The sequence below is a fragment of the Podarcis gaigeae genome (assembly GCF_964106915.1).
Source record: "Podarcis gaigeae genome assembly, chromosome: 6".
Taxonomy (NCBI): Eukaryota; Metazoa; Chordata; class Lepidosauria; order Squamata; family Lacertidae; genus Podarcis; species Podarcis gaigeae.
This window is the reverse complement of record NC_139682.1, coordinates 12,841,992-12,865,250: the sequence shown is the minus strand read 5'-3', so window position 1 is coordinate 12,865,250 and position 23,259 is coordinate 12,841,992. Positions and strand designations below refer to the sequence as shown.

Genomic DNA, 23,259 nt, shown 5'->3' with positions numbered 1-23,259 from the left:
GTTATCATGTGCAAATCAGGATTCCCCACAATTCAGTAATCTCCCTTTACCTTCTTCTTTTCTCCCCTTTTCTGGGAAAAAAAACAGTTAGAGACCTTTCCCGTAGGTTCCCTGTTCCTTACAGGTCACGGGCGCACGTCTTAATTTAGCAACAGACAGCCCTTGAAATAGAATCGGAGGATGGAGAGAGAGAGAGGGAGAGAGAGAGAGAGATCCATTAAGTCATATCCCAAGGCTGAGGATATATTCCACACAATGCTACAGCAGCCGTTCCTATTTTTAGCACCAGCGTGTAGGAGTTATCGCAGCTTGAATACTAATTGTTTACGGTGTGCACGAGCGAAACAGGCGGAGGGGTAGAAGAGAGCATCACTCTGGGAAAATAAAATAATAATTTAAGAAAAGAGATCAGGCTAGCCAGCCAGCCAGCCAACCGGCTGCCCCTCCCTCCGCATGGAATATTAAAGGATCTATAATAAGATTGGCACAAGCAGAATATTAGAAGGCAAAGGAATGCGTGGGAGTTGATTGCTGGCTATTGTTATAAATTAATCAACAAAATTATGGGAGCCTGGCAGAGTTTAGAGTACAAGGAACGTGTGTTCCCTGAAGCAGGGCTGCTATACAATGTTCCAGCTCATAAGGGCAGCACGGATGACTCAGACAGAGATGTGGCATTGCAAAGCGATCATTTAGACTTCTAAAAAGTCCATCGATTTCCCCCTCCGAAAACACTCCTCGTTGTGCTAACCGGGGGACGGGATTGGCTGCTTCGTGTTTGCCGAAGCCCGCTTTCAGTGGCTGCCAGGGAAAGGGCTTGGCACTGGCATCTGGGTAACCCTGCCGCGAAGGAGTGGGATGCTTTTGGCAGGGCATCAGGCAAGGTGGACTGTGTGGTGAGCTGAGAGAGAGAGAGAGGGGCAAAGAGGGACGGAGGAAGAGCAGCAGCGCAGCTGGTCTTGATGAGGAAAGTCATCTCTCTCTTCATCTTTCCTGCAGAAAGGAATGACCAAACGGAACAAGAAGAAAGGAGAGAGATCAAGCAGAGGCTGACGAGAAAGGTAAGGTGTGTCCCCCCTCCTTCCCTCGAATATTCCCTGTCTTGGTCCTATGTTTCGCACGTGGTTGGTGACAAGGTCCTACTGTAGCCAAACGGGAGAATAACAAATGGCAACAGGGACCCAGGCTGTTGTCTGAGCAACTGAAGCCTGCATAAGGGTGAGGGCACACCTGCAAACAGAGTCCTAATCCCCAGGTAGCTTCTGATGGAATCGTAATCGCAGGACAGGTTGGTCATGACTAACCCTCATTTCAGGGCTTGTCTGCACTTGCACCTGTCCCATGCCTAGAAAGCCTAAGTGGAGAGGTTTTCCCAGTCCTCTTACATCAATAAGAAGAAATCTGGAACTGTCATTTGCGCCAATTGAGCGCTAAAGAGCAGTTTTCGCCAGGGGGAATCAACAGGGCAAGAGGAAGAGTGGATAAGTCCTCAGTTGGGTTGGGTCATCTCTAACTTTGGCTGGATGCTGCCCTGTGACTTGTGTGTACTTTTAAACAGGTTAGGCAGGCATCAGAAGGAATGATGCCTTGGTTGGTTGGTCTACAGGTGGGCCATAGCTTCAGTGTTCCACAGGCTCTTGAAACCACCTGAACCCCATTTGTGGGGCGACAACAAAGCATTGTCTTGCAGCTGGGGAACTACCACAGACCTCAGGTGAGCTGCAGGCAAGGATTTGCTCTTGCACGGGTTGCAATCCAACAGGTGCTGGCCCTTGCAGTGCCCCCTCCTCTGTCATAATGGGAGAAGCCCTTGGCAAATCATGTGTATGATAAGCAAAGCCATCAAGTTGAAGGAAGCAAATTCTGCACTCAGCTAATTGGTGACCATTTGCTTTCACACTTCACTTTTTGCTACCAAAGCAGTTTTATTTACATTCATATGCAGATACAGACACACACCCTGTGGCGAGAAACCCACTTAAACTGGCTCCCTTCATGGTAGCAGGTGTACATTCCTGTATGATATTCCTCAGTGCAAAGTTTTTTGGGCTTATATGTTGCTGACCTCTCCGTGTACATCACCAAGGGTAGCTATCTGCATTTATATCCTGCTTTTCCGCTCTAAAAATGGAGTTGCTCCAAAAAGCCAACGTGCCGAAAGGACAACAATCCATTATTAGAAGACAATTGCCAGACTAAAAGCAGCATCAAGATGACAAACAGCCCAAAGTAACAATCAATACATTAAAGAAAAGAGAGAAATGTTTACAGGGAAATGTCTATGGTTGCCAGCAGAACAAGACAAGAGAGAAAGATAGCTAAACTTCTTTACAAAGCGCTGAATCCTTGTGCTGGGAGTGCAGACAAACCGCTGTGGAGCTCAGGAAAGAGTCTGCAGAATTTAGCTTGTGCTTTATAAACATATGTATTGCTATTTCAGCTTTATGTCGAGTTGTAGGTTTCCGGTAACGGGATATTTAAAACCCCTTTGTTCCAGCAACCAGAATTACCAGCATAAGGATAATTCTCAGAAAGAGTTTTGTTCATTCATTCCCTGAGGGAGTACATGTACAAATCCTTTGCAGATAGCTCTAAATATAGCCTGGTATTAAAAATGAATGGTACGAGGTCCTAGAAACCTTTCTCAGAAAGTAATGCCAAGATTCATTCATAAGACATGTGGACCAAAACTGAAAGTCAATGCTGGTTTACTCTGGAGCCTGTAAATGAGACTGTGTAACACACTATGTACACATGACTTCTCCCAAAGAATCCTGGGAGCTAGATTCACCTGTTTGGGCTTCTGCTAACGCAGAGGGGCTCTTCCCCCATTCCCCCCCCCCAATGGCTTTGAGGTGTCAGGAGAACCCCTCTGACCAACCTTGTATAGGGGGAGGAGAAGGGAGACCTCTTCATTGGGCAAGGTGAAAGGTTTGTGCTGACAGAGGGTTTGCTGAATTCCTCCTTGTAGTTTGTTAAGGGTGCTGGGAATTGTAGCTCTGTGAGCAAGTAAGCTACAATTCCCGGGATTATTTGCTGGGAGCCATGTGCTTTAAGTGTACGGTGTGCATGCAGCCTGAAATTTCAAACCTCCCTCTTGTGGGATTGCATTTGAACATTAGCGCACAAGGAGAGAGCTGCTGGGTCAGACAGTGGCTAACCAGAAGCCTATGAGAACCATGTGCCTTGCTGCAGGCCACGTCCCTCCTAGCTGATGCATACTTGGTGATAGGATGAAGGGAACCTGCATTCATTGAGCTCCTCCATGTTGGCAGGACCCCTGGCCAATCAGGGATCCTGGTGGAATCCTACTCATGTACATAAGTAGATCTCTTTCATACTACTCACTGAAGTTGCAGGCTGGGGAAAGGGTTTCCTTGAGATAATGTGTGAACAGGGAAATTTCCCAAGCAGTAAATAAATATAGCACTAAAGCAGAGATATTGCACTGTTGCAACAATGCAAATCTAGAGTAGCAATGGCAGTTGAATATTTGCACCTGTGTAAATGACCTGAGGTTCCGGATCACTCTTTTGTGAAGATTGACTTCCTGGATTTCAACTACAAAAACCAAGTTTCCCTTATGTTCCTAAATGCATATTATGAGACTGAGCAAGAAATTTATGAAAAATCGGTCTTATTAGCATGTAATATTTATATGGTGACTTTTCCCTCCCTTTCAAAGCTTAATCAAAGACCGACAGTTGACGAATTAAGAGACAGAAAAATCCTAATTCGATTCAGTGATTATGTGGAAGTGGCAAAAGCACAGGATTATGACAGACGAGCAGACAAGCCATGGACAAGGCTCTCAGCAGCTGATAAGGTACAGCCCCATTTGCAATTGTTGTGATGTGCATCTATTTGCATCTGTGTTTGTTTGTTTGATATACCATTGATACAGCATGACTCTCTACATTAGATGAGTCATATAACAGCATATAAGCATTGCATCCAGATGTAAGTCATAACTTAAGGACAGACTGCACATTGCACTAATTTCCAGCGGTTAATTTCCATGTTAACCTCTTTTAATCATATGACCCTGTTTGCTGTTTTTAAACTAACATTTGAAAACATTGCAAATTAACATGTCTAGCGATAGTTTTAGATATGTGCAGCCCTAAAGGATCACATTGAGGATAAAGGGCACAGCACCCATTTGTGCATATAATTCTTTATCCAGGTAGGAATATAGTCTACTTGCACACTATGGTCCCTGGCAGGATTGGGACATCTACCGTAAAGCTTAGCTTATGATCTTCCATGCCAGTATATAAGAGTTTAGGATGCTCCATAACCTCCTATTGTGGTATAAGTCAGTCCAACATAGAGCCAGCATAGCAGGGTGACTCAGTCATATCAGTGTAGAAATGCAAGGGCATTTATTTATTTTTTTGCAGTGGCATTATTTATTTGCTGTTGTTCTTTCTTGAACTGGTGAAATCCAAATTCAGGTACTGGAATGTACTTCACCATGATTTTTTCTAGATGCACACCCCTATCCTATTAGGTTTTAAGATTTGTTTTAATGACATTGCAAAGCACTTTGAGTTTTCAGAAGTGTCATACAAATCTTTGAAATCAAAGAATTCGTTTCCATCCACACATACAACAAAGTGAATCTATAGCAAAGCAGGTAACATGCCTAGTGAATTGCTTGAGAATGTAATTGCACATACAATGAGGCACATGAAGGACCATCTGTTTATTATTATTATTATTTTAGTTTTGCACAGCAAGCTGGCACAATTAGTGTTCTTTTTTTACACAGCGAAACTGTTTTCTCCCTACATGCAGATGTCATGAATTATTTCTGTTTTGCATTTTTAACTAGGCTTGTTAATAGGTAGCTTAGGGACCTTAAGTTGCATCTGCTTAAAGCAGAAGGGAAGAATCATTGTCCTGATTGGGGGTAGGGATTACCAACCAGGTCACCACTGTGCGCTTGCATGTGGCTTTTTCAGAATGGAAGGCTGGGGCATCTGGTTGAAATCCTGCATGCAGTCACTGGTGAATTTTGTTAACAGTTGAGTGATATGGAAGAGGCTTCCTTGCACAGGGCAAGGTTTCTATAGGAAGGAACTAGTTTGCTGAAGCTCAGCGGTAGAGCATCTGCCATCCACACAAAGGCAAGGGCGAAATCAGGCTTTATTTCACCCCATTTGGCAAAAGACTAAAACAAAAAACACCTACATTTGTGTACACCCACCTACACTGGCTGGGAGCTTCAATGGCGCTACTCTGGAGGTTTCACCCTTAACCAGGTACCCCCCTCCCCCCGCTAGCTAGGGCTCTAACAAAGGCCCAAGGTTCAATCCCTGGGGTTGTCAAATAAAACTGGGAAACGTTCTTGATTGAAATCCTGGAAATCTGCTGCCAGATCCCCTGATCTGATTCAGAATTAGGCAGCTTTCTATGTTTCTGTGTTCCCAGATTAATAAGCATCACTTGGTAGAAATTTATCAATCAAATACATGTACACACACACACACACACAGCTATGAATTTGAACAGGCCCTAACAATTTGAGGTAAGCACATGGCAAAGCAGTCAGATGAACATTTCACTGGGAGCTCAAAAGCTAGTGGATTGTTCTGTGCAAGAGTTAAACCAGATTTCCTTTTGTCCTCCCAACTGTTATGATTTTATATTGAGGAGCAGATTGTAGTCTCTGTTGGATTCTTGATTTGATTAATTAACTTTGTTTTCCTTTGAACTTTCTAGGCAGCCATTCGCAAAGAGCTAAACGAGTACAAAAGTAACGAAATGGAGGTGCATGCATCAAGCAAGCATTTGACAAGGTGGGTTACTTATTGCAAACAGCTGATCGGTACTTTAACCGATTTGCCATTCAAGTTCTGTGGTTACAGCTCCAGTAGCCAGATTGGGGTGGGGGGTAGGGAGTGGAATGCATACATCACTTTTTTTAAAAAAAATCTTGCTTCCTCATCAAATTGGGACTATATGCACATGGAAGCTGCCTTGTAGCAAATTTTGTGGATCAGGGCACTCAAATTCTTTGGCTTAGGAGCACAGAATTGAAACAGCAGCAAAAAATAATAATAATATGAAAACCTATTCTAGAATATTAACTGAAAACCTCTGCCAACAAGAAATAATGTTAGGTGCCAAAGACTTTTCAACCAAGATCAGACTTCAGGTATAACTTAATTAGCCTCCCCTTCAAAAAAGAAAACAAACGGAAAACCTATGATAATTTAAACTCCCCCTTCTTCTCAAAAATGAGTAAGTAGCCACCCAGAGTGGCTGGGGAGGCCCAGCCAGATGGGCGGGGTATAAATAATAAATAATAATAATAATAATAATAATTATTATTATTATTAGTAGTAGTAGTAGTAGTAGTAAAGATCAGGGCAATACACCCATCCGTGGATGCATTTATCTCCCTACCCACAATTCACAAGTGACATCTGTCACTCCCATCCATCATGGAAGCAATAGGTCTTATAACCTCCCTGAAATTAAAAAAACAACAACATATTGATCTCTACAGTATCTTCCCTAACAGGTTGCCTGCCTTCCTTTAAAAAGTGGTCAGATGATACAAAATTGGTACTGTGCATAAAGCTAGCAAAACAACAACAAAACTTGTCAAATTTCCAGCTCCATGTCATCTTCCATTTAGGGTATGGGTTGGTTTGAAAAGCTTTTAGCGCACATAAATCTCAATCCTCCTAATTTGGGTGAACAGTGGACAGCATTTCCAAAGTAGTAACTTGTTATGATTGACATGAAAGTACTGATTTAGTCACTTATATCCTGTGAATCTGGAGCCTATTCCCTTGCTTGGCCAACTTTTTGATCTAGTATGGAATTCTGGTCAAGTACCTAAGTGTAGCAATGAAAACTGCAAAGACTTCCAGCATTATGTGCAATTCTTTTAAAAGGGCATAAATGGATGTTTTCATATTGCAACCTATGTTTGCAATATTGCCTGTTTAGCCAGTTTGCTCATAATAAACCAATCAAAAGAATTTTGAGGACAGCACGATCCTGAATATTTCATATTAGCCACATTTTATTGATTCTAATAGTGTTGAATCGTTTGGGGGGGCTATTTTTAGGGTTCCTACCAAAATTCTGCCTCTGGTGAAATTCAAAGTGACTTTGGAGGTTCCTCCAAGATATTGAGAGAAGCAAATAAGTAGTGAAATGTCTCAGGCTGCAGGTGACATCTTTTGACAAGCTAAAGGTGTGTGTCCTACAAAGAAATTCAAAGTGAATTTGGGAGTTTTGCCTCTTAAGCAAACTAAAGAGGCCAAACTGGTCAACGATTTCAAGGGAAACCAAAATGACTGTCAATTCACACCCCTAAATGATGGCATATTGACAAATTACTCTTTATTATGATATAATTTTGAAGAACTGCCATTGCCACTAATGTCACCTCTGCCTTCTTTTCAACTTGCAGATTCCACAGGCCATAGAGGTTTTCTTCTGAGAAGAATTTGTCTACTTTTTTGATACCACTACTGAACATGCATCAGGGAAAGTATGAAGGTCTTTCCTTGAGGTTCAGTCTATGACAAGCTGATGTTTCGTGTTCAAGAAGGGACTCTGCAGATTCGGTCTCTGCAGCACACACTTAAAAGGGAGCAGCTAGCAAAGGACGGACTTCGCCTCGGAGCTACAACAACACCTGCTGGGTGGGAGGATTAGCTGGAAATGACTGAAGTCGAGCTCATCAAAAAGGAACCCATTGCTCTCCTTTGTTACTTGTTATTAAACTGTATTGCAGCATATCTTGGGAAAGGAGATGTTGTGCATGTACAGGCTTTTTTACCATTCCAAGGCCTCTGACATAAAGGACATGGTGCACATCGTCATTCAGTATTATCATGGTGACAAGACATCTGGAACTTATCACGATTAGTTTGTATAAAACACTTAATTTCATGTTATACAAATTGATTTACTATATTATGGTTTCTTTCCTTTTTTTATATATGTCTAACAAAACACAGCTGCGGCGTTTTTTGGGGGGGCTCCTGTTATTCTTATTTTCTTTAATTAAATGATTACTTACTGCAGAAAACAGATCCGCAGTTTTCCATGTTTGGTGGTATTTAGCAGGGGAGAGGGGAACTTAGAAGAAAATATCTTATCTCATTTTCTTCCCATCTTTCACAGATTCTATGATTACTGCTGGGATAGCTCAGTCAGTAAAGCATAAGACTCTTAATTCAGGGTCGTGGGTTTGAGCCCTGCTTTGGGGCAATAGATTCTTGCAATGCAGCAGGTTAGATGACCCCTGTGGTCCCTTCCAACTCTACAGTTCTAAGTAGATTTCTCTAAAATGAAGACTTCCTGGAAGAGGATCTCAGGCTACATAAAGAAGTGCCCCAACAGGGGATGACACTGGTGCAATTTGTAGCTACTGGGGGGGGGGGGGATCCTTCCTTTAGTACTTTTATATCTCACTTTCCACCATGGAATACAAAGCAGTATAAACTGAGTTGAACTCACTTATAGAATTGAGCTCCGTTGCACAAAGCAGTCAGGAATGTGACATGCATCCCACTTCTATATGCTTTTGTGGATGTGGCAGTGGTGCAGCAATTGCCATGCCACATTCCAAGTCCTTCTGCGCTGACCAATGAAGCCTCAGAGCAGATTCATCCAGTCACATACAACAACCCAGCCTGAACCTAATTGAACTTCCTAATTTTTCTGTGTGCTTAAGACCACAAAAACAGCTGATCAGCCGCTATACATTACCAGTTGGCCTGAGTTAAGGCATGAAAAATAAGCCATAGGGGGAAAATTTGATACAACATATTGTAAAATCATACCATTTACTGAATTAATCGACTGGAATAATTTTATTTGACTCTCTGCTACTCACCCTCAAGGACATGTGTTCAACTAAATAACTATGTTGGTCTTTATGTGCACGAGTAATTCCCTCCCCTAATAATGTGATTGATGGCCAATCATTCCTTTTAAAAACAACGGGTTTTATGGTGCATTTAAGTGCCTGCTGAACAGTTCTGTTTTCCTTCCACACAATTTATTTTAATTGGGAGCACTGCAGTGCAAAAATAAATGAATAATAATAAAAATCCCTACAGGATACTATGTATTGAAATCACAGCCGACAAAATCCTTTTGATGTATTCATGATGGATCTTCCCAATTCATGGCTTGTTACAAAGTGTAAAAACAACAGTCTCCTAAAAAAAACCCTGAACATTTAAAGATTGAGCACAGTATCATGGACACTGAGAACTACTGGGCCATATGCTGTAGCCACACTTGCACAACAGAACTTCCTCTCCCTCTCCCCTGCACACCCTCAAAATTGGGACCAGAAGATCCCACAACTCTCACTGCAGCAGTGGATGCTTTTCTCTGTCACTGCCCTTTCCTGGGTCTAGTCACGTGTTTTGAGATTTTGCAAAAATGTAAAGTTTAATAACTTAAGCCAAGTCACTCACGTTCTCATGCAAACACAACGGCATGCATGGCCTGATAGTTGATGCTGTCAGCTTAAACCATGCCAGGCAGCTTTTGAGTGGGAAGAAGAGGGTCTGCATTTAGTCTCTCGAACAGGCACAAACAGCTCCGTAAGTTAGATGTAGGTTTCGCCCCTCATACTCTTGTGAACACAAGTATATTTCCAAATGCGGATTGCTCAAGAAGTGAAGGAAGTGTACAATGTATATTATTATAATCCACATAAATGAGAGAAAGTGTGTTTTCAAAACATAGCAAATTCACTTGTACATCTTGTCAGTTCAAATACGTACTCTCCAGTATATCAATTAGGTTGGTAAGAATGAAATCTCACGAGGACCACCTAGTGAGGATAAGAAGCAACTGCATATAAGAGGACAGGATTTTCCAATGAACGGGGGGGGGGGGGGATCACATAAAGATCTATCTCACAGGTTAGAGAACTGGACTGTTAGCTGATTGAAAGAAAAGCAATACTTAATGTTGGCTGTTTGCTATTACAGTTAATGCATCAGAACTACAATAGCCTCCATCTTGAGGACAAAATCACCCACCTCCAACTAAACTCAAGAGCTGCTGTTGTCACAGTGGCTGTTAAGATGCCCAATTTTGTAGGGTCAGTTTGTTTTGATTTCAGAGGATGAGGACAAGACGTTTTCAGGTGTGCAGGGCACAGTGCTACATGCTCTCTCAACCTACGGCATCCTCATTCATGTCAGCCATGGAGGGTTGGTTGGGTGTATCCAGGGTGTAGGTAAGTTTTTGTTGCATTTCAAGTGGTCACCACTGCCTTGAAGGTGTTGGTTTGGCTGCTCCTGAAAAATACCAGAGGTTGATGCTAACTACTGCCCAGTCACAAATGCAACTTTTCTGGGCAAGGGGATAGTGGGGTTGTGGTTCAGCTGCAGATGCTTTTGGATAAAATTGATTGCCTTCACCCACTGTTGTCTAGGTTCAGGTCCAGTTTGGGGCTTGGTCACTCTAATGAATGGCATTCTTGGAGAGGAACAAGGGGAATGTGACCCTGTTGATTCTACAGAATATCTCAATGCGGTTTTTTATATATAATAATAATATTTATTTATACCTCGCCTTCCGCAGCCAAGACCGGGCTCAGGGCGGCTAAGCAGCAATAATAAAAATAAGTTGAATGAATACAACTTAAAAACAAAATTAAAATAGAGAGCATTTGCCAAGGGTTTGGTTCAAGACAGTAATATTGAGTGACTGTATCTCAGCCCCTGAACCCACTTTGATGGAATTACAGCACATACTTTTCCCCCATGCATATAATATGTATATAAACCATTGGGGATGGTAAGAAGAAGGCTGGGTGCAAGGTGACCCCAGTATGCTGACAACACCCAGCTGGACGCCTCTGCAAAATCTGAATCAGGAGCAGTCCTAAATCAGTTCCTGGGTGCAGTCCTGAGATCTAAAAAACTATAAATGAAGATGGAGACAAGATAGAGAACATATGGATGGGCAGTTACCAGGTAACTGGGAGCAGGTGACCTCAACAGCTTGGAGTACCCATTACCATTTTAATTTAGTGTGCCACCAACAACTGTTCCTAGACAGTGATAGCCCTGCCGCGGGACTCCATATATTGCTAACCTCACAATGTAATGTGCTGTGTATGGGCTACTGTTTGGAAGCTGCACGTATAAGCTGCTAGGGTGCTTATTGGAACACCTGGCTTTATACATATCACACCAGCATTGAAGATGCAAAGTGGACGCCTATTAGCTACCAAGCAAAGTTCAAGGTTTTGCGGTGCACATTCACAATACAATCTGGGAGGGAGAAGGATAACTAGGAGACTGCCTTTGCCAGTACAGAGAAAGATCTTTAATATTTAATATTTAATGCTGGCTGTTCTATGACCAGCAGAATGTCATGTGTTAACAAGCCTTCTGTGATACCACACCTTTGAAATGCCCTCCCTTTAGTAATTTGTAAGGTAGAGAACCAAATGACCTTTAAATGCCTCTTAAAATCTTGTATGTTTACCCAAGGTTTCTTGGAGTCCAACTCTTAATGCGGGGGGGGGGGTGGTGGTTCATGCACTGCTCAGCTGTTCATTTTTAGGAAATACTGTTTTCATGCAAACCACTTAAGATATTTTGACAATATTAAGCAGTAGAATTTTAAAAAATAAATAACTGTAAATAAACACGGGAGAAGATACGGTTAGAATCTGCAATAGCAAATTCCGATTCTGTAAAATTCAGTATATGGAATATTTATATTCTATAGCAGTGGCTCCCAAGTAGCTACGTATGTTGACTATCTGTTTTTCAAAAGCCAAGCCACGGACCCCCTACTTTTGGGAATTTTGATATATCAATGGTAGTTTTTGCTATGTGAATGGTGCTTCCACGGAGCACCAACTGGGAACCTTTATTCTATAGAACTGCAGTAAATGAGATGTATGTGGATTCCTTTTTATCACTGGCTCAAGGTGGTGGAAAAAGGGTAACGGTTTGCTTCTACTGATATTTTGCAGAATCTATTTTAATTTTCTAAAATGTACATTTTTATAATTTTAAATATACATTCCCAAAACAGTTAATGAGCACATTTAGAAATGTTTGGGTTATAAGAAATTCCAGCTGGAAGCTAAGATAACTTGGATTAAACTTGCATGAACACCATCTAATTTCTCTTTAACTGCTACAGAATTTCTAATTACAGACTGCATTTTGCAATGCATACATATGATCTCTCCTGTTTTCAATAGCAATATTAACTTATCCAAAGACCTAATTTCTTTGTTCATCATATGGGAATTTTTTTTAAAAGTACAGTTAATTCTTGGTTAAGCAGGATTTAATCACAGCTAATTTTAAAGAATTGGCCCCATTCCAGCTAAATTAACTCAAGACTAACTTAAACTGGGCATTGTATTTTAGAAAAATCCCTCGATTATTGGCATTCCTTTTAGAACACAATTTCTTTTAAAAGCAAAACATCACTTAACATAAAAATACTTTATCTACATAAATTACAATAATGATAAATATCATTTTCATGTAAATTGTTTGCTGTCTATAATTACATCCAATCAACAAGTAGAAACCCCATTACAGAAATGATGGGTCACTCACATTACCAAAATGCAATACAAACATGTTGTCTCTTTTAACTTGTTGCATTTACATCATAAACCATGTTAGAAGTTTTTATCTTCTACCATAAAGAGTGACTGTAGTCCTTTGCGAACATTAAGCAATTCTTCTTCATGCTGTGAAAAAAATGTCATTACGTTAGGTTTTATTTCTTTTAAAATAATTTAACAAAAGAACTTTGTTTTAAAGTAATGTACAATGAAGATATATTTTTATTTTTACCATTTCCTTAAGGAATTTTTCTTGGAGCCCCTTCATGTCATCTTTCATTAGCTGCATCTAAAATAAAACCAAAAATTTGGTGTATTTTCACTTTTTCATTTTGACTAAAGCTGCAGAAAGCAAAGTCAAACCAAATGACTCTATAGTTTTTCTGAAATTCTTAGAGCTTCTGTGCTGAGACAGCACAGCTGGAAGATTGCCACTTGCCAGGTAACTAAGGCATCAGAAGTCCCAAGCCGTCTTCTTGCAGTTTCAAAATAGGTTATCTCATTCTCTGTGCCTTTCTGCGGCCCTCCATGCACATCAGTTAAAGGATGAGTGGAGAACCTTTGGTCCCCCAGATGCTTTCTGGGACTCAGCAACACCTGGAGTACCAGAGGTTCCCCACACCTAATATCAAACATCAGAATTGAACTAGGAAGCAAGCATCACTGCCAGCAAAGGTTTCTATAAGAAAATTACCTACCATGTTTCACTGCTGTGGGTGTCTGCAAGGCTAAGTTAGCTTGTCTGCTGACTGGTAGCAAGCAAGTGAATCATGCAGACCCAACATGGAGGTGGGTCATAGTCTCTGCTGCAACTCTTTTTCAGAATGATTCAGAACTCCAAACACATGGTAGAACTGGGGCAGAATTATTTGCTGCCAGCAGAGATTCATTGAAAGGAAGCAAAGCCAAAGCCACAAGTTACACAGGGAGCTACTTTTGTGGATGCATATGCTGGCCTCACAAATGCCTTTAATTACTTAAGGAGCCATGTACCACATGACCTTGGATCAGTTGCACCCTTCTAAACAACAGGGGAAGGCAGATGTCAATGCTCCTGCTCAGCTGCACTAACTCTGGAAATATGAGAAGCAGGAGCCTGGGGAAGGCTTCATGTCATAATAGCAGAGTAGGTGTTATAGAAGTGTTCCAGACATTATGTTTTTAACGTGTACTAGCAAAATTCAACACAACACATTGTTGGCAACCATCTGTCTTGAAAGACAATGAAGTGCACTTCTGGGGGCAAAGTTGTGGCTGCAGAGAATGGTAACTTGTAACAACTGCCTCCTGTGTTGTTTTTGCTGTATTAACAGCACTGAAGTGACCTCCTTCGGAAGCAAGCCCAGGCAATGTGTAAGGAGGTCCTGGACTGCCCAGATGACAAGATCTCTCTCAGCCTCGCTGATGTGGTCCAAAGGAAAGCAGAGCAATACATTTGGCACCAGCTTGGCTGCTGGCTTACAAGACACCATTCAACCATCTTTGGGACACCGCTCCGGGATTATGCAGGCTTTATTCCTTTTCTCAAACACGTCCTGCAAGACAGTTTGTATGGATTTTTCCTTGGGGGGGTCACTCCAGAAGTATTTTTCACAGATAAGTATATCCACAAGGTAGCGGAGGTTTAGGATCAGAGTTTCCTAGATGGGCTACCTTTCCAGTTTGACAATTTCCAGTCTGCCCATTTCCCTCTACAGCATGTGCAGAAACTGCCTTCTTGATCATTTGGCTCACTGTTGATCTCATCCACTCAATCCACCAGAGCCTGTCTTCAAATGCAGGGAAGTCCCTAACTCATTGAGGATTTGAGATGCATTGGCTTCATTTGGTTTAGCTGGCCAGTCAAAGCCATTTCCTGGGGTGTGGCCACTGTTGCATGCTGACAGCTTCTAGGAGCCACAGGTGAGGGCTTAACAAAACAAACACATGTATACAGTGGTACCTTGGGTTAAGAACTTAATTCGTTCTGGAGGTCCGTTCTTAACCTGAAACTGTTCTTAACCTGAAGCACCACTTTAGCTGCCGCCGTCGCCACGTGATTTCTGAAGCAAAGTTCTTAACCCGAGGTACTATTTCTGGGTTAGCGGAGTCTGTAACCTGAAGCGTATGTAACCCGAGGTACCACCGTAGTAGTAATACACATAACCGGGAAGCTGTGGCTGTCATAGAATCATAGAGTTGGAAGAGACCACAAGGGCCATCGAGTCCAACCCCCTGCCAAGCAGGAAACACCATCAGAGCACTCCTGACATATGGTTGTCAAGCCTCTGCTTAAAGACCTCCAAAGAAGGAGACTCCACCACACTCCTTGGCAGCAAATTCCACTGTCGAACAGCTCTTACTGTCAGGAAGTTCTTCCTAATGTTTAGGTGGAATTTTCTTTTTTGTAGTTTGGATCCATTGCTCCGTGTCCGCTTCTCTGGAGCAGCAGAAAACAACCTTTCTCCCTCCTCTATGTGACATCCTTTTATATATTTGAACATGGCTATCATTATCACCCCTTAATCTCCTCTTCTCCAGGCTAAACATGCCCAGCTCCCTTAGCCGTTCCTCATAAGGCATCGTTTCCAGGCCTTTGACCATTTTGGTTGCCCTCCTCTGGACACGTTCCAGTTTGTCAGTGTCCTTCTTGAACTGTGGTGCCCAGAACTGGACACAGTACTCCAGGTGAGGTCTGACCAGAGCAGAATACAGTGGCACTATTACTTCCCTTGATCTAGATGCTATACTCCTATTGATGCAGCCCAGAATTGCATTGGCTTTTTTAGCTGCCACGTCACACTGTTGGCTCATGTCAAGTTTGTGGTCAACCAAGACTCCTAGATCCTTTTCACATGTACTGCTCTCAAGCCAGGTGTCACCCATCTTGTATTTGTGCCTCTCATTTTTTTTTGCCCAAGTGCAATACTTTACATTTCTCCCTGTTAAAATTCATCTTGTTTGTTTTGGCCCAGTTCTCTAATCTGTCAAGGTCGTTTTGAAGTGTGATCCTGTCCTCTGGGGTGTTAGCCACCCCTCCCAGTTTGGTGTCATCTCCAAATTTGATCAGGATGCCCTTGAGTCCATCATCCAACTCGTTGATAAAGATGTTGAAGAAGACCTGGCCCAAGACAGAACCCTGTGGCACCCCACTAGTCCTCAGCTACCTGTTGCATTTACTACCTGCAGAAAACACATGACTTATTCAGTCAACCTAGACTGCTGTACTGGTACACCGATTCTCAGGAAAGGTCTAGAATTCATATTTACGACATCACCCAATTAGCTACTGTTGAAATTGGTCCTTGAATTATTTTACTTAATTCTATTTTTTAAAAAATAGATTTCGGCCCCCTTTAAGGATAAAAGCTTTTCAAAGCAGCATATGAGCCACTTTCTAAAAACAATGTAGACCCAAGATTATTACTGGAAGGAGAACTCCACCATGAGAGGGCTTTTGTATTTTTCATATGTATTGAGTCTTGTTGGGTATATCTTTTGGGATGTTTATAGCCAGGCATTAAAAGCGGTACACTGTAACTGCTTCCCTTCTGTCAAGCAGGAGGAGAAATTACATACCTCAGATGTAAAAATGCTTTCCTCAACGTCAGCAGTATGGTACATGTTCTTTTCGAATGAAGTTTTAAGATTCTGAAATCTAAGAGAATATAGATCAAAAGACCATTTAAGTATCTTTGCTTTGACACAGGGAAAAAACGTCCTCACAAGCACCATGTACTCCTATGTAGCATTAAAAGTAGTTGCAACAACAAAGATGCAGTGCGCTGTTGTGCTCCAATAATAAGAAAGCACACTAACCTCTGTTGCTCATTTTTCTTGTAAGTACTAAATGTTTCAAAATGCTTCTTTGAAAAGTTCTGCAAATAAAATAAAAATCAGTATAAGAAATCCTTATTTTCACATATTTATTTTGGCTCTTACTATTAAAACCTGTTGTTTTAACACTATACTATGTTGCTAATTGTGGGGTGCGGGTGGCGCTGTGGGTTAAACCACAGAGCCTAGGGCTTGCCGATCAGAAGGTTGGCGGTTCGAATCCGCATGACGGGGTGAGCTCCAGTTGTTCGGTCCCAGCTCCAGCCAACCTAGCAGTTTGAAAGCACGTTGAAGTGCAAGTAGATAAATAGGTACCGCTCTGGCAGGAAGGTAAACAGCGTTTCCGTGCGCTGCTCTGGTTCGCCAGAAGTGGCTCTGTCATGCTGGCCACATGATCCGGAAGCTCCCTCAGCCAGTAAAGCAAGATGAGTGCAGCAACCCCAGAGTTGTCTGCAGCTGGACCTAATTAGGTTCAGGGGTCCCCAGTGGCGTAGCGTGGGTTGTCAGCACCCAGGGCAAGGCAAGTAATTTGTGCCCCCTAACCCGTGGATTTGCACCCCCTAACCCTAACCCCCAGATGTTGCGCCCGGTGCGGCCGGCCCCCCCTGCACCCCCACGCTACACCACTGGGGGTCCCTTTACCTTTATGTTGCTAATTAACTGTAATTATTAGGTGCTACCAATTCCTATAACTTTATGCTCTATTTTGATAGTTAGCTTCACTCTACAAAAAGTAATGTTCCAGGACAAACAAAAAACTGATTCAGACATGCCTCTCTAATGTGGCATGATGAAGCTATCACAGGCTGCCATTTTTAGGTGAGAGCAGTTGTACCTCTTAATACAGAGATTGGTGGTTCACCACATCTTGGAAAACTCTAAGAATTAAAGTGCAGTGAACTAGAACATAGTGAGTCATGATGCCACTGTTTCTCATGATGCTCACTATTTCTCATATTGCCAGCATGTCTTCTGGCTCTGGGTTTTGCAGCTAAATAGTGTATACAGAAATTTAGCCAGTAAGGCTTTTCCCATTCCTTATCTCTACGCCAGGAAAAGCTTTACATGTTACATCTATGTATTTGGTAGGTTCTAAGACCCAGGCTCTTTATTGAAACCTTCTGATCGGTGGACACAGGTGGTGCTGTGGTCTAAACCACAGAGATTAGGGCTTGCTGATCAGAAGGTTGGTGGTTTGAATCCCCGCGATGGGGTGAGCTCCAGTTGTTTGGTCCCAGCTCCTGCCCACCTAGCAGTTCGAAAGCACGTCAAAGTGCAAGTAGATAAATTGGTACTACCCCGGCGGGAATGTAAATGGTGTTTCCGTGCGCTGCTCTGGTTCGCCAGAAGCAGCTTAGTCATGCTGACCACATGCCCTGGAAGCTGTCTGCAGACAAATACCAACTCCCTTGGCCTATAGAGCAAAATGAGCGTGCAACCCCAGAGTCTTCTGCGACTGGACCTAATGGTCAGGGGTCCCTTTACCTAAGACCCAGGGAAAGGCCTGTAATAAAGCGATAGCCTGCTAGTAGCAAATGTTCATTCACGAACACTGAAAATAATAAACTATTAGACTAGAAAGGTGGAAATCTGCCCAAAAACCTGCTCCGACCATAATGCTTTGAAAATGGAATTGAGACTAAATACAACCGGATCCTTCAGATGGAAAATGAATGACACCTTATTAAGGGACGAGAAGATTGTTAAGAAGGCCCAAAAAACCTTAAAGGACTATTTTGAGATAAATTTAAATACCACTGTGGAAAAAAGAACAATCTGGGACGCAAGTAAAGCAGTCATGAGAGGGTTTCTAATACAACAAAATACGATCAAGAAAAAACTCTGGAATGAAGAGAAGGAGAAGATATTGGAAAAAATAAGAGATTGAGAGAAAAAACTAAGATCCAGGCCTAAGTCGAAGGAGGTGCTGAGAGAAGTGAAATTTTTCCAAGCACAATATTTGAAACTGATAAATCAAGAGGTGGAATGGAAAATTAAACAAATGAAACAAAGATCTTTTGAATCAGCAAATAAGTGTGGGAAACTGCTAGCATGGCAGTTGAAAAAGAGACAAAAACTTAATACTGTTACAAATCTAGAGATTGAAGGGAGAATGGTTCAGAAACCCGAGGAAATTAGAAAGTGCTTCCAGAGATATTTCAAAGAACTTTATTCACAAGGGCCACAGAAAGATTCGGAGGTGGACCAATTTCTCAAAACCAATGGATTACAGAAAATACCTCAGGAAATGAGAACAATCCTGAATAGTAATATCACACAGCAAGAAATTGAAAGCGCCATTCAGAACCTCCAATTAGGCAAATCTCCAGGCCCGGATGGACTTACCTCCAAATACTATAAGGTTCTGAAAGACTATTTGATACAACCTTTGTTGGAGGTCTGTAACCAGATTATGGAGGGGAGGAAGGCACCGGAAACGTGGAAAGAAGCCTTCATCACATTGATACCCAAACTAGAAACTGAGAAGACCCAGCTTAAGAACTACCGCCCCATCTCACTCCTAAATGTGGATTACAAAATTTTTGCAGACATTTTGGCAAGTAGGTTTAAAAAAGTGCTTAATGAAGTGATCCATAAGGACCAGGCAGGCTTTCTCCCTGGTAGGCATTTGTTTGACAACACAAGAAACATCATCGACATTTTGGAACTTTTACAAACAAAGCTTAACACTAGAGCGGTGTTAATCTTTATCGATGCGGAGAAAGCCTTCGACAACATTTCTTGGATGTTTATGAAGAAAAATTTGGAAGGGATGGGAGTGGGGCGGGGGTTTGAAAATGGAATAGAAGCAATATATTCAGAACAAACAGCTAAATTGATAGTAAACAATGTGGTGACAGAGGAGTTTAAAATTGAAAAAGGGACACGACAGGGGTGCCCTCTATCCCCTCTATTGTTTATTTCAGTTCTGGAGGTGCTATTGAACATGATTAGAAAGGACCGGTTGGTACAGGGAATTGAGGTCGGAGTGAAACAATACAAATTGAAAGCATTTGCAGATGACCTGGTATTAACATTACAGGAGCCAGTCTCTAGTACTAAAAGAGTGCTAGAATTAATTTCTGACTTTGGTCGGGTGGCGGGATTCAAGTTGAACAAGCAAAAAACTAAGGTTTTAGCAAAAAATTTGACAACTGCAGAAACAGATGAGTTCCTGAAAGAAACAGAATTAAATGTGGTTAAAAAAGTAAAATACCTAGGGGTTTATCTGACCTCCAAAAATTTGAATTTGTTTAAAGACAACTACGAGAAATGTTGGTCAGAAATCAAAAGAGATTTGGAAACGTGGTCAAGATTGAAACTTTCCTTGTTGGGCCGAATAGCAGCTATAAAGATGAATGTATTGCCAAAAATGTTATTTTTGTTTCAGACCCTACAGATCGTGGACAAGGTGGAATGCTTTGGAAGGTGGCAGAAGGATATCACTAAGTTTGTTTGGCAGGGCAAAAAGCCCCGAATAAAGTTTAAGATATTAACTGATGCGAAAGAAAGAGGGGGATTTGCCCTGCCAGACTTGAGGTTATATTATGAATCCGCAGCCTTCTGCTGGTTGAAAGATTGGATCTTACTGGAAAACACTGATGTCCTAGATCTGGAAGGGTTTGACAACGCTTTTGGGTGGCATGCATATTTGTGGTATGACAAGGTTAAAGTGCACAAACTGTTTAAAAACCACATTGTCAGGAGAGCAATTTTAATGGTCTGGACAAAATATAAAGACTTATTGGAGAGTAAGACTCCGAGGTGGCTCTCACCGGTGGAGGCCAAGGCACGTAAGAGACCTAATATGGAAGCCAATTGGTCTAAATATGAGGAAATTATTGAAAAGATTGGAGACAATTGGAGGTTGCAGAGCTTGGAAAAACTAAAAAACAAGGTGCGAGATTGGTTGCATTATGCACAAATTCAAGAGGTCTTTAAAGTAGACAAGAAGGTTGGATTCCAGGTGGAAAAATCGAAACTAGAGACAGAACTGTTAGAACCAAAAAGTAAACTACTTTCGAGAATGTATAACCTGCAGCTTAAATGGAATACTCAGGATGAGACAGTCAAATCCGCCATGATAAAGTGGGTGCAGGATTTGGGGCATAACATTATGTTTGAAGACTGGGAAAGGTTATGGAACACCGGAATGAAATTTACGGCATGTAGTGCCTTGAAGGAAAACATTATGAAAATGATATACCGGTGGTACATGACCCCAGTCAAGCTTGCTAAGATATATCACCTGTCTGATAATAAATGCTGGAAATGTAAAGAGGCGGAAGGGACATTCTTTCACCTCTGGTGGACCTGCCCGAAAGTGAAGGCCTTTTGGGAAATGATTCATAATGAACTAAAAAAGGTACTTAGATTTACCTTACCCAAGAAACCAGAGGCCTTCCTCCTGGGCATGGTGGACCAGAGAGTGCTTAAGAAGGACAGAACTTTTTTTATGTACGCTACTACAGCAGCAAGGATCCTGATTGCAAAACATTGGAAGACACAAGATTTACCCACACTGGAGGAATGGCACACGCAGTTGATGGACTACATGGAACTGGCCGAAATGACTGGCAGAATCCGAGACTTGGGAGAAGAAACAATTGAGGAGGACTGGAAAAAATTTAAAGACTATTTGGAAAAATATTATAAGTTGTATGAATGTTAAAAAACGCACCTTTTAGGAAATTCTAGCTTCAGTAATGTTAAACTAAAGAAATGGAAATTAAGGTACAAGAAGTCAGAGATAGAATAATGAAACAACTTTATTGTGTTAAAATGAAAACGTACATGATTTGGGTCATAATATATTTGAAATTGGGTAACATGATAAAATGGAAGATACAATAAGTATTGAAACAAGTCAACAAATTGCAGATGTTATGTATCACAGAGAATGCAGGGTTGGGAGGACGCGGGGAAGTCCAGTAGATTTGGAAAAAAGAACAAGAAAATTTGTAACTTTCTTTTTCTATTTTTATAATATGCTCTTTATTCTTTTTTCTGTATTTCATAAAACTAATAAAAATATTATATAAAAAAAGAAAATAATAAACTATTAGCATGTACGGTGACCATTCTATGAATGAAAAGAGAATTGGCTTGACACTTGTGATTAATCTTGAACTGTTTTTTAGACAGATGAAAGCAGATATTGGGAGACATTTAATGAATAGGAACATTAGTCAAAGTCTTAATAAAGACACTGAAAAATTATTATATGTAATTACATAAAATCATCATGAGGGCTGATCTGAAAGCTAAAAGATTTTGATTTGTTCTGGATGATGACATTGAGTGGCAAATGCTAAGATTGCTGCAATCCTTTAAGCAGTGAATGGAAATAATGTGTATAATCTGGAAGGGTGCAAGAAACATTGCTTTGGCTGTGGTCCTTTACAGCCTCCTAATCTTTGAGACTGTCCCTACGCTCATTTGTATTTCAATAAAGGGCTATCTTCTCACTTGGAGCCTGCATCTTTTTCCGTTAGGCTTCTGGGAGGGATACCTCCAGTCTAGGAACCCCTTTTAAATTTCTCCATGTTCATAAGTACTTTTAAATGCCCTACATTCAAATCACAGCAAGTAATTCAAGTAGTTTAATATTTCTGTGAGTAGAAACACCTACTGAGAAGTCTTTCTCCATATTTCTCAAAGCCTGTGAATCTTTTTCAAAACATTCGAGCTCTTTCATGAGACAGGAATGAAGATGTTCCAACTGTTTGGTCCTGCAAAAATACAAAGAAAAAGAAAAATACACAATACATGCAACAGAACATTCATTTTTGAGCAATTATTCAATACACACCTGCACTTATGTAACTCACTACTCATTGCATCCAAATGCTGGTGAGTTGTTTTCAATGACTGCTTTGTAAAATTGTCCATTCTCTTTGAGCGGCTCTAAAAAGAGAAGAGAAAACAAAAATTATGTGCTGTCAATTCCCACCCCTTCCATATAAGAACCACACACCATTCCTCTTGAAAGGTTTCCCAAAACAATGCTTTAAAAACCAGAACTCTGAAAAAAAATATACTCCAGCTGCCATTTTAAAAGATTGCATGAAAGCAAAGTGACAGATTTATCCCCTGGAATAATTTCATAAGCAATGACAAGCACATGGAATGCCAGAATATTCTGTACTAGAACACAGACAATGAATTCTCTTTTCTCTCTTTACCCTGGCCTTTGACATCTGAGATATGCCTTTTCAGAGCCTATCCTACTCCTGTGATTGTAATCTGCATTAACTGTTTGAATTTTAAATTGTTGCAACCTGCTCGGTCACCTGCTGGTGAAGGGCAGGTAACAAATTTAGTAACAACAATTCTGCTTACCCTCTTTGGTGGGTGGCATGGCAGCATCCCACTACACCCAGCCACCTCAGCCAGATCCCCAGGAAGCAGTTAGAAGCTCTCCCACTGGCCGGAGGAAAGGTAGAATTGAACCCAGTTGTAGATTGGCCAATAGCAGCTAGACCAAGAGACGGACACTCTGAGGGGCGGGCCTCACTGAGTCTGTCATAGGAATTCCCTCAAGGCTGCTCCCAGGGTATTTAAAGAGTGCAACCTCCATGCCTGGCACTATGGTCTTTAGTTAAACTGCATCCTACTCACCATGGGGGGTAATACTATTTTGAGCTTGCTATGGATTACGATCGGTTGCTGTGTTCGGGGTTGGGGGGGGTTGTCAATTGGCAGACCTGGGGGTTTCGCCTACCTCATAGCAATTGTCACAACTTGGGCGGATAAGGCATTCGGTTAAGCCTTAGTTATTGGTTCAAAGGGATATTGTAAGCCTTCTGCCTACCCCATCAAGGGAATGGGGTATACTGTTA

At 41.5% G+C, this 23,259-nt stretch overlaps 2 protein-coding genes across 5 annotated transcripts in view; one reads left to right on the top strand and one right to left on the bottom strand.

The window, feature by feature from the left end:
- Positions 1 to 9,879, top strand: part of PHACTR3 (phosphatase and actin regulator 3) — a 204,172-nt gene extending 194,293 nt beyond the window's left edge. For all 4 annotated transcript variants that reach the window (XM_083744399.1, XM_083744397.1, XM_083744398.1 and 1 more), the window contains 4 exons: positions 1,000 to 1,061; positions 3,686 to 3,826; positions 5,728 to 5,804; positions 7,436 to 9,879. In XM_083744399.1, the coding sequence (XP_083600525.1) occupies positions 1,000 to 1,061; positions 3,686 to 3,826; positions 5,728 to 5,804; positions 7,436 to 7,451 (296 nt within the window). In that variant the 3' untranslated portion in view covers positions 7,452 to 9,879. The remainder of the gene's footprint in view (positions 1 to 999; positions 1,062 to 3,685; positions 3,827 to 5,727; positions 5,805 to 7,435) is intronic.
- Positions 9,880 to 11,978: 2,099 nt separating this feature from the next.
- Positions 11,979 to 23,259, bottom strand: part of SYCP2 (synaptonemal complex protein 2) — a 51,001-nt gene continuing 39,720 nt past the window's right edge. The window contains exons 39-44 of the mRNA XM_083744102.1: positions 22,230 to 22,324; positions 22,050 to 22,149; positions 16,400 to 16,458; positions 16,160 to 16,238; positions 12,834 to 12,890; positions 11,979 to 12,727 (exon numbers count right to left, since the gene is read on the bottom strand). Coding sequence (XP_083600228.1) covers positions 12,656 to 12,727; positions 12,834 to 12,890; positions 16,160 to 16,238; positions 16,400 to 16,458; positions 22,050 to 22,149; positions 22,230 to 22,324 — 462 coding nt within the window. The 3' untranslated portion in view covers positions 11,979 to 12,655. The remainder of the gene's footprint in view (positions 12,728 to 12,833; positions 12,891 to 16,159; positions 16,239 to 16,399; positions 16,459 to 22,049; positions 22,150 to 22,229; positions 22,325 to 23,259) is intronic.